Raw genomic sequence first — 11,241 nt, forward strand, 5'->3', positions numbered from 1 at the left:
GAGAGAGATCCGGCGTACATACTGGCGTAGCTGAACTTGCAGTCTTCTGGGGTGTCGGCAAAATGCAGGGGGCTCGACCACCGGTAGCGGAAGCGCTGCGTGTCCGCCCACGAGCACACCTCCGCGAGCTCGCCGTTGGCCGACGACGGGAGGAGAGCCTTCACCCCCGCCAACGCCTCCTTGGTCAGGAAACCCTGCATTGATAAACATCAGCTGAGTTGATCTACGGCCGGCGCCGGTGAAAACAGATGGAATCGATCACTAGTGCTGGGCAGACGACGGATCGGTGGTTTACGTACGTCGGCGATCTTGCAGGTCATGTAGTGCCCCTCCTTGCCCCACGCCTGCGCCGCTGGGACTCCTGCCGCCGCCGCGACCAGGACGACGTGAAGCAGCAGCAGCAAGCCCATCCTAGCTTAGCTCTCTCCTTCTCCGTGTCTTGTTGTTGTGCTGCTTTCCGTCTTGTCTCATGTCTACCTTGTGTACTGCTCCCCTATATTTATACAAACAGCCACCGGCCAACCCATGGCCGCGTTCTGCTTTTTGTCTGAACCGGTAGCATTTATTTATTGACATTAGCAGGAAAATACTCTATATATGGTGTTAAGCTATTTATTTATTGATATTAAAGTGGAACTAAAGCTTCTTATGGGGATATATATAGTTTGTATGACGCGTCCGGTGTGAAGATCTTACGTATTGAATTCATGCACCAGCCAACTCATCAAAAAATCCAAACTGATGGAGGGCAATATATTTCAACACTCCCCCTTATGTCTAGGCTATTTTAGTCCTTAGACGTGGGCTGGATGTAGGCCGCAGATGCGTTGGCAGGGTCTTGAACTCAAGACCTCTTGGCTCGGATACCATATTGAATTCATGCACCAATCAACTCATTCAAAAATCCAAACTGATGAAGAAAGGTGGGCAATATATTTCAACATTACGAACATAGATAATGGATGTGTTTGCTTGCATAGCAGGAACTTTAAAGCACCTCTCAGCCATGCCCGTTAGGAACGGCCGATTCAGCCATTTCCCCTCAGGCAGGCTCGGACGATGCATGGGAAACCACAGAGATGGCGCAAACTCGCGCGTCTCTCCAACTCTGGATGCAAGGCTGGGTTAATGCCACGTTTTTTTCTTCCGAATTTGCTTGAAAAGCAAATCAATCTATCCAACTGGTTCTAATGCACACATCACTTTGATGAAACAAAATAGTTACAATCACAAGAAGGTTAGATCACTAGTATTATCCCACTGAGGAAATGAAGATGATACAATGGTGTCAATAAATACAACACCACATACATACATACATACATACATACATACATACAAATACAATGATTTGCCACCACAGCGAGTCTAAGCCGCTTTGGTGGACTGATATAAAAAAATTAATCGCGAATTCGTGATTTTTGTGTAGCCGGTTCTTTTATTTCTTCTTCTACTACTACAGTGTATCAATCACATGCTCTGCAGCCTGCTATTCTTCCCACTGAAGATCTGGTTAAGGATCACCGCCAGCCTCACGCCCCCCTGAGCGATCCTCTTCTCAACAACCGGCAGCGCCCGGAAGTAATATTCGTCTGCAGTTTAGTGTCGAAAAGATCTCGTCACACTTGTTGCAATGGAACCCTAACCAACTACTAATTAAGCTTACACAAGACAAGAAACATATGATTTAGAGTTATTAATCTCATACAACGCCTACCTCTTAAGGTGTCGCCTTCCTCGACGCCCTCGTACGCGTCGCAGGCCAGCAATGCGCTCTCCTTGGCGTACCTGCATTCGACCATTCTCTGCCGTCAGATCCAGCTCTGAATATACACATTTTCAGTTTTGCGGTTGGATTGGCTCATCATCATCGTGATCTTGAAGCTCACTTTTCGGCGCAGGTGATCTTGGTTTGGCTGCCGCAGGCCTCCCACTGCTTCTCCTCGCTGGACCACTCCTCCTGCAAGAGATCAATATAATCAGAGTTTACTCAGGGTGAAATTAAGCCGAGGTAATGGACTGCAAGTCAAGACAGTGCAGGAATTGCTAGGTAGCTTACGGTGATGTTGCGCTGGATGGCCTCGATCATGGTGTCTTGGTCCCTGTTGTAAAAGTCCTTCATGGCCTGTGTGATCACGTCAGAGTCCCACACCTAGGTTTGGAAAGACACACCAACGTTTGATTAGACAGTGAACAGTTAATATAGATCGATCAGTGGGTCTAATAAGTCTAAATGGTGATCGATCGGGAACTGTAGGACGTACGTGGTGCAGGTTGCTCTTCCTCCTGTACCAGCGGAGTTTGATGGTGTTGCCGCCGAGGTCGTCGACGTGGCCGCAGTGCAGCGGCTGGTGGACGTCACCCACGAAGTGCGCCAGGAACATCAGGCTCTCCGTCCGATCATCTGGATGATACACATACAATTTATACATACATACATACATACATACATACATACCATTCAGTGCATGTGCACGTTCTATGTTCAGTACACAATACCATGCGTGAAGAAAATGATACTACGTACATGCACGTATGTACTACTCCCTCTGTTTACAAATATGAGATGTTTTTAATATTCCATTATGAACTGCATATAGACTGAAATGAATGAACAAACACATTAAAAAGCAACTATATACTCCCTCCATAAATAAATATAAGAGTAGTGATCTAAACGCTTTTATATTTTTTTACAGAGGGAGTACATCAGTATGGGAAAAAAGTTACTGTACTAGAACATCGTATATTTGTGAACAGAGGGAGTACTTACATGGGCTGGACGGGTCCTCCAGCGCGGCGGTGTAATTGTTGATGGCTCCAACCACGCACACGTCCTTGTTCCCCTTGGTGTCGTGGCAGTCCCCTGCCCAAAATCAAAATCAGTAGGGGCATCGAAGCACGCATGACGTACTATGTAACTAAGAGGCTGTATAATTCTGGTGTTTTTTTCTTGCGGGTAAAAAGGAATATGTATTGACGTGTTGGGCTTTATCAGTTGTTGTTCTTGCTTGTGAAACTCTAACCTGTGAAACTTAGCTTGTCGTGCATGCCTTCTTACTCTCTCAGTCGGCAGCTGACGAGGGCCTACTAACTCCCTTGCCCAAGCAAACCTATATACTTAGGCCTGGTACAATATGAGGCGTTTAGGGAAGGTATTTAGAGAAATAAGTTATTTTTTCTTAAGCATCGATGGTTATTTATAGATGGTAGACGTTTTATTAGACGCCTCTACTGTGGAGATACGAAAAAGGGTTTTTCCCCGCTTTATATTATAAAGTACCACCGATTACAACCGCGAGCCGATACAAACACACATCCCACTACACACACCACACACCCAAGGCTAGATACAAGGGTGCCGGGCACCAACCCACCACTCCAACGACTACAAAGCACCAAAAAAATGAACAAAGAAGCGTCGCTTAGAGCCGACGGAGATCACCATGAGCAATCCACCGAGGAGAAATGAGACGGCCAACGGCGGAGTGAGGACTCCAAAACGATGCCTCCAACAAGGGAACGACCAAAGCCGCCACCGTCCGATCCGGCGGATCAAGTTTTCACCCGGAGTAACCTGAAGGGAGAGGGAGCACCGCGACGGAGCCTGCAGGGAGGGTACGACGTCCACGGACGCTGCCACCGTCGGCCAGTACAGAGACTGGACAAGTGATGTACCCCGGTGTACCAATCCCTCCAACGCAACCTCACTCCGCCAACCACCCGCATCCATGCCGCCCGAGCAGCCATGTCTGCCCGCCCGCACCCGAGCCGCGCAATCCGCCCAAGATCAACACGCCTCCCACCGCCGCCCTGCATCCAGACCGTCCTGGAATCATCAAAGGAGCAAGCTTTGGCCAGTGCAAACCCCAACCATCGCCAAAACTGCAACGACCGTCCCGCCTCAGAACACCGAGTCAGCAACCAACAAGCACCAGGTTGGGGAAGTGGGAAGGAAGGAGCGGCCCACGGCCCCGACCGGCGACGGGCGGCTCGACCTCGTCGAAGCCCCCATCCTACCGGCCTTCCCACCCGAAGCACTCTGCTTCGCCCCACCACGGCGATTGGCACCAACTAGCGAGAGGCCACTGACGGCGCGCGTCCGTCGAAGAAGGGGAGAGAACCGCCGCCGCCGCATCCAAGGAAGAGCCACAAATAGCCTGCCCGCGCCGCACGCCCAAGCCGGGAAGGAGACCCGGCCGGACCCCAGGACGCACACGCCCCGCCACCGCCACAACCATGCCACCAGCACTGCCACTCCTAAGCACGGCAATGCCGGCCGCCCGCGGCTCCTGCTGACCCCGGCCCTCGCCGCTGGAAGGAACCCCAGCACTAGATCCCGCGGGATCCAACCGGGGCCATCCCGCGCGATCCGCCCGACGCAGCCACCCCATGGATGAGCAGCTCCACCACGCCAGGGGCCGGCCCAGCCAAGCCGGCAGCCGCCCCCAGCCCGCGCCGCCGCAGCCCTCGTCGCCGGCCACAGGATTTGACGAAGCAGCCACTGCTGCCCCGCCGCCCCCAAGCCAGCACGCCCTGCCACCAGGTCCACGCAGCCGCCGCCGCGCCGTCGACCCGCTGCACCCGTCGCGCAGCAGCCCGGGGCACCGCCGCGCCGCCCTGCGCCAGCGCCGCGCACCTCGCCTGACCCATGTGTCTCGCGCCACAGGGCCCCAGGGGAGGTGGGAGAGGAACCCCCGCCGCCACCGACGCCAGCCGGGCTTCGCCCGGTGGCGCCCTCCGGCGGCGGCGGGGAGGGGGAGAGGCGGGGAGGGGGAGCTGGCGGGCGGCGGCTAGGTTTTTGCCCTGCCGCCCACGAGAGCGGCTCGGGCGAGCAGAGGAAAGGGGATCTTGTGTAGCTATCTTTCCCTCCCGCACACGTGTAGCTCTACTGTGGAGATAAGCAGTGATGCTTGAGAAAAACTCAATTTATTTTACCAAACACCTTCCCTAAATATCTTGCATCGTACAAGGTCTTGCTTGATTGGCGGGCCAGGCATGTCACCGTCCAATGAAGCTGATAATGACTCGCCCCAGATAATTTGGAGACTCGGAGACGATCCATCAAGGAGGAAAACTCTTTGTCAAATTTTTTTAAAAAAATCAAAGAGGGAAGTTGTTGGCATATATGCCGGCCTTTTTATCTGAACGATGCTGATGCAGTTATCTGAACTGCCACTGACCAAACAGATGGACCGGTTGCTTCAGTAGCAGGTGTCTAATAGGTGGACGCAAGTAATGTGAGCACGGCAAATAACGTGTGGTGGCGAACCTCTAATTAAGCACGCACGGGCTCAAAGTCAAAGCGCGGCTTAACCTCCGATCGCGACATGCTGCTGTTACTAGCGCAGTAGCCCTAGCAAACTATCTATCTATCTAAACAAGTTTTCTTTCTTCTCTAAGTTACAAAAATAAGTGTTTTTTTCGCTGTGTGCATGGGTGAAACCTAGAAACAGCATGATGGTTGGCGCTGAAATTGTAAATGGTTGGCAGGTTGATTCAGAACAAGCATGATGGTAGAGCGTAAGTACTGGCGTAGCTGAAGTTGCAGTCGCCGGGGGTGTCGGCGAAGTGGAGGGGGCTGGACCACCGGTACCGGAAGCGCTGCTTGTCCGCCCACGCGCACACCTCCGCGAGCTCGCCGTTGGCCCACGACGGCAGGAGCTCCTTCACCGCCGCCGACGCCTCGCTCGTCAGGAAACCCTGCACGTAAGAAGAAGAAGAAAAACTCCAGTTCATTTCAGCTTACCTAGCTAGCTCTACGGCGGAGATATGTACAGCAGAATTGATCGATCGATCACGTGGGACGACGATCGGTGGGTGGTTCACGTACGTCGGTGATCTTGCAGGTCATGTAGTGCCCCTCCTTGCCCCACGCCTGCGCCGCCGGGGCCCTCGCCGCCGCCGCGGCCAGGAGCACCTGAAGCAGCAGCAGCAACCCCATCCTAGCTTAGCTCGAGCTTACTTTGCTCTCTCTCTGCTTCTTCGTGTCTTTCTGTAGTGTTGTGTAATTGTGTTGCTTTCCTTCCTTGTCTCATGCACGTTGTGTACTGCTCCCCTATTTATATAGACGGCCACCGGCCAACAGATGGCCGGGTTTTGGACTTGGAAGATTCCTTGTTCTGATCCGCGATGCTTTTATGTCCGGAGGAGTTTGAAGCCTTCAAGGGAGCGGTACTTCCATTCCATGTGAGACTGACGGACGGGGTTGCTTGCGCCTCACCCAGCTTTGCAGCCATGATGTGCAAACTATGTCGCCGTGGTTCACATGTGCAGCACGCAACAAACTCTGGTCGCCATCCGCTAGCTCCGCCGCAGTGTAAGACAATAGACTTTGGGAGGAACCGGCACAACCCTCTAGGAGTGGCCTATCACATACATATATATATATAATGAGGTGGTATACAACGTTACAATATACACATGTAAATATAGTCTAACATCCTCCCTCAATCTTAGCCACTTTCTAATGAATCTAGAAGGGTAAGATTGCGTCTGCAAGTCTCAAACTGTGGCAAAGGCGATGGCTTGGTGAAGATGTCAGCAAGTTGATCCTTGGAAGAAATAAACTTGATCTGTAGTTGCTTCTGAGAGACACGTTCACGCACAAAGTGATAGTCAACTTCAATGTGTTTCGTTCGGGCATGGAATACCGGATTTGCAGAAAGGTATGTAGCACCGATGTTATCACACCAAAGAACAGGAGGCTGTGATTGGGGTATACTTAACTCCTGAAGCAAGGACTGTACCCAGATGATCTCTGATGTGGCATTGGCCACAGCCTTATACTCAGCCTCAGTACTGCTACGCGAGACAGTAGCCTGTTTCCGAGCACTCCAGGCAATCAGGTTAGAGCCAAAGAAGACAGCATAACCCCCCGTGGATCGCCTGTCATCCGGATTGCCAGCCCAGTCTGCATCAGAATATGCTGAAAGACAACCAGAGTCAGACGACCGAATATGCAAACCATGAGCCACCGTGAAACAAATATAGCGCAAAATCCGCTTAACAGCAGACCAATGAGTGTCACGGGGTGACTGCAGATACTGGCAGACTCGGTTAACAGCATAGGAAATGTCTGGTCGCGTGATCGTCAAGTACTGGAGCCCACCAACAATACTCCTGTACTCTGTCGCATCAGAAGAAGAAAGAAGCACACCATCAACAGCATTGAGCTTATCAGTGGTAGACATGGGTGTAGTCGTCGGTTTGCACTTAAGCATCCCAGCTCGCTGCAACAAATCCAGAGAGTACTTCTTCTGCGTCATAACAAGGCCAGCAGCACGAGAAGTAACCTCCACACCAAGAAAGTAATGAAGCTTCCCAAGGTCCTTGACCGCAAAATCAGCACCAAGTGAGCGAACAAGCGCAGTAGCAGCCGACTGAGAGGAGCTGACCAAAATGATATCATCTACATAGACCAACAAGTACATAGTAACCTCAGGCCTTTGAAGAAGAAACAATGAGGAGTCAGCAGTTGATGATGCAAAACCATGAGCACGAAGAGCCATTGCAAGACGAGCATGCCAAGCACGAGGAGCCTGCTTCAGACCATAAATTGCCTTGGACAGACGACAGAGATGATCAGGGCGATCCGGATCAGAGAAACCCGGAGGCTGGCGCATGTAAACCTCCTCCGCCAAGACACCATGAAGAAAAGCATTTTGAACATCAAGCTAACGAAGAAACCAACCTCGAGTAACAGCCAGAGAGAGAAGAAGTCTGATGGTAGTAGGCTTGACCACTGGACTGAAGGTGTCTTCATAGTCAAGTCCAAAACGCTGTCGAAAGCCACGAGCAACCAGACGAGCCTTATAGCGCTCAATGGACCCATTAGAATGCCTCTTCACTTTGAAAACCCATTTGGAATCAATGACATTTACCCGTGATTGTGGAGGAACAAGAGTCCATGTCTGATTGCGAAGAAGCGCTTGATACTCCTGCTCCATGGCCTCTCTCCAATGAGGAATGCGCATAGCAGCTTGATACGTGCGTGGCTCAGAGGATGGATCTGCGAGAGCAGCAGACATGCACGCCGCTAACCAAGCAACTGTGCCATCGTGACGTTGCTTAGGCTGAAAAATGCCACTCCGACTGCGCGTATGTGGACGTAGAGCAGCAGCAGGAGCCGGCGGAGGTGAAGGTGACGGAGACGTGACGGTCGCCGGAGATGCAGGAATCACCTCAGGCGAGCTCGGGACAGACGACTCCGGGCTGCATGGCGAAGACTGGCCCGACGACAGGGGCTCAGAGGCCATGGGCGAACCGAGAGTGGGCGAGGCCAGCTCCGGTGACACCGGCCCAGACGGCCTTGGCGAGAGCAGGCGAGGCCGGCCCTGATGAGAAGGGCCCAGACACCCTGGGCGAGGCAGGGGCGGGCGAGGCCAGGCCTGGTGATGACTGCCCCGACGCCCTGGGCGAGACGGGGACCGAGGAGGCCGGCCCAGTCGGCGGGGTTGCAGGGCGCGACGATGGCGAAGGCAGCCCAGAAGCCAGAGGCGACCGGGCCAGGACGTCGATCGGCCGTGCATGAGCACGGAAACTGAGGCCATGCAGGGGCGCCATGTGCTCCTCATGCACAACAGAAGGTGCCGAGGATGAAGGTGATGGCGACGAAGAGGAAGATGGCACTTCCAGAATCTCCAAACGAGCCCCACGACCAGTGCCTGCACCATGGTTAGGCAACAATAGAGGAGAATATGCAACATCATCAAATTGGTCAGAAGCAACAGAGGATGAATGCATGACAGGTGGCTCGGTAGTGGACACAGGGAGTTTGGCAAAGGGAAAAACATGCTCATCAAACACAACATCCCGAGAGATGTAGACACGATTAGTGGGCACATGAAGACATTTGTATCATTTATGAAGAGAGCTATAACCAAGAAAAACACACTTCTTGGAACGAAACTCGAGCTTACGCTTGTTATATGGACGGAGATGGGGCCAGCAAGCACACCCAAACACCTTGAGAAAGGTGTAGTCCGGTTGTTCATTAAGGAGAACTTCAATGGGAGTCTTCATATTCAAAACACGAGTGGGAGTACGATTGATGAGAAAACATGCAGTGGTGAAAGCATCACTCCAAAAATGAAACGGAACAGATGCATGGGCTAAAAGAGTCAGACCAGCTTCAACATTGTGACGATGCTTACGTTCTACTGAACCATTCTGCTGATGTGTATGTGGACATGCTAAACGGTGAGTGATCCCAAGCGACTGAAAGAAGGAGTTGAGGTTGCGATACTCGCCACCCCAGTCCGACTGAACATGAACAATTTTGTGCTTGAGAAGGCGTTCAACATGTTTTTGGAACTGAACAAAAATGTCAAACACATCAGATTTACGTTTGATAAGATAAAGCCAGGTAAAGCGGCTGTAAGCATCAACAAAACTGATATAGTAATTATGATCACTAACAGAAGTCTGAGCAGGACCCCATACATCTGAAAACACAAGTTCTAAAGGATGTTTCACCTCACGACTGGACTCCGAAAAAGGAAGTTGATGACTCTTCCCCTGCTGACAAGCATCACACACTGCTACATCTTTATTACTAGACACACTAGGAAGCTCATGACGACGCAAAACATGCCGGACAATAGGTGTGGCCGGGTGACCAAGACGAGCATGCCACTGTGACGGAGATACCCGAACTCCACTGAAGACGCGAGCGACGCCAGGATGCTCCAGATGATAGAGACCTTGGCAGAGCCGCCCACTAAGAAGAATGTCCCTCGTGCCCCGATCCTTAATAAAAAGATCAAAAGGATGAAATTCACAAAGCACATTATTATCACGAGTGAGTTTAGGAACTGAAAGAAGATTACGTGTCACAGATGGAACTCGAAGAACATTGCGAAGTTGAAGACTCCTATTGGTATGTCTAGTGAGAAGTGATGCTTGACCAATATGAGAGATGTGCATACCTGCTCCATTGGCGGTGTGGATCTTGTCGGAGCCATGGTAGGGTTCACGAGTGTGAAGCTTCCCCATCTCACTGGTCAGGTGCTCTGTCGCCCCAGAGTCCATGTACCAGTGGGGATCAATGGAGTAGGACTGAGTGTGTCCCTGTGGCTTCTGCGGCGGCGGACGATCAGCCATGGCGACCTGACGAGCAAAGTTGCGTGTATCCTTCCCGTCATTGCCGAGACCAAGAAAACCCCGTCCAGTGCCCATCGCGACCACAAAGCTGGCACACACGTGGACCGCCAGCCCCTGGTAGCGTCGCAGTAGGAGGAGGGGCCGAGGCGGGTGGTGGTGACTGCCCCGAAGGAGCCCTGGATGAAGCAGAGGAGCGACCACCCTTGGTGGCGGCGTTTGCCGAGAGGGCGTCGTTGCCCCTGGATCGGCGCGTCTCGACTCTTTCCTCAGTAAGCAGGAGGCGTGAAAAGACCTCGTGTGCTGGCATGGGCGTGGAGTTGCCTCTCTCATTGATGATCTCGACTAGGGCGTCATACTCCTCATCAAGACCATTGACAATAAACGAGTTGAACTCGGAGTCGGTGAGGGGCTGTCCAATGGAGGCCAGCGTGTCGGCGAGACTCTTGACTTTGTTGTAGAACTCAGTGGCGGTGGAGTCAAGCTTCTGACACTCCCCAAGTTGGCGACGGAGCCCAGATACACGAGCCTGCGACTGTGCCGCAAACGAGCGCTCAAGAATAGTCCATGCCTCGTGGGACGTCTTGGCGAAGACAACAAGCCCAGCAACGGCCGGAGAGAGCGACCCCTGGATGGAGGAGAGGTTCGCCTGATCCTGCCCTGTCCAGACACGGTGAGCCGGATTGTAGACCGGACCGTGCACGCTGTCAACCAGCGCAGGAGGGCAAGGGAGAGAGCCGTCGACATAGCCAAGCAGATAGTGACTCCCAAGAAGCGGAAGAACCTGCGCGCGCCAGAAGATGTAATTGTCCGACGACAACTTGATGGTGATGAGATGGCCGAAGTGAAACGGCGGCGGCGGCTGCGATCCCATCGAGGAGACTGGCTGAGGTGAGACCACCGTGGAGACAGTCAGAGGGGCAGCCGGCGCGGTGACAGAGGGCGCGATGGCCGCGGTTGACGCCGCGAAGCCTGCCAGCGCGACGTCCTCCGCCACCAACGGCGGAGTGGCCGAGGGCGCGACAGCCGCGGTTGACGGGGCGGCGGTGGTGTGGGCCACAAGCGCCTGCCCGGGTGAAGTAGCAGCCGGCGGGAGCGCGAAGAGGGAGCCGACGCTCCGTGTCCCGATCGGCGCCTGAA

The 11,241-nt window shown here is 53.1% G+C and overlaps 2 protein-coding genes across 2 annotated transcripts in view; both read right to left on the reverse strand.

Annotated features, from left to right (window-relative positions):
- The window catches only part of LOC119356803 (endonuclease 4-like), a 3,634-nt gene extending 3,169 nt beyond the window's left edge, over window positions 1–465 (reverse strand). Inside the window, exons 1-2 of the mRNA XM_037623792.1 lie at window positions 300–465; window positions 23–194 (exon numbers count right to left, since the gene is read on the reverse strand). Coding sequence (XP_037479689.1) covers window positions 23–194; window positions 300–410 — 283 coding nt within the window. The 5' untranslated portion in view covers window positions 411–465. The remainder of the gene's footprint in view (window positions 1–22; window positions 195–299) is intronic.
- Window positions 466–1,292: 827 nt separating this feature from the next.
- LOC119356801 (endonuclease 2-like) lies at window positions 1,293–6,053 on the reverse strand. The gene is made up of 8 exons (XM_037623791.1): window positions 5,834–6,053; window positions 5,532–5,703; window positions 2,774–2,866; window positions 2,265–2,404; window positions 2,060–2,152; window positions 1,890–1,960; window positions 1,718–1,788; window positions 1,293–1,592 (listed from the first exon to the last, which is right to left on the reverse strand). The coding sequence occupies exons 1-8, from the start codon at window positions 5,942–5,944 to the stop codon at window positions 1,471–1,473; spliced, it is 873 nt and encodes a 290-aa protein (XP_037479688.1). The 5' UTR covers window positions 5,945–6,053; the 3' UTR covers window positions 1,293–1,470.
- Window positions 6,054–11,241: the final 5,188 nt, after the last annotated feature.

Source organism: Triticum dicoccoides, chromosome 2A (assembly GCF_002162155.2).
Source record: "Triticum dicoccoides isolate Atlit2015 ecotype Zavitan chromosome 2A, WEW_v2.0, whole genome shotgun sequence".
NCBI lineage: Eukaryota > Viridiplantae > Streptophyta > Magnoliopsida > Poales > Poaceae > Triticum > Triticum dicoccoides.

Excerpts from the sequence above, each read along its gene's own strand:
- LOC119356801 (XM_037623791.1), bottom strand. The coding sequence starts at position 5,944 with ATGGGGTTGCTGCTGCTGCTTCAGGTGCTCCTGGCCGCGGCGGCGGCG. Across the intron at positions 5,704-5,833 it reads TGACCTGCAAGATCACCGAC|GGTTTCCTGACGAGCGAGGC; the intron begins GTACGTGAACCA and ends TCTTACGTGCAG. Across the intron at positions 2,867-5,531 it reads CTGCAACTTCAGCTACGCCA|GGGACTGCCACGACACCAAG; the intron begins GTACTTACGCTC and ends GATTTTGGGCAG.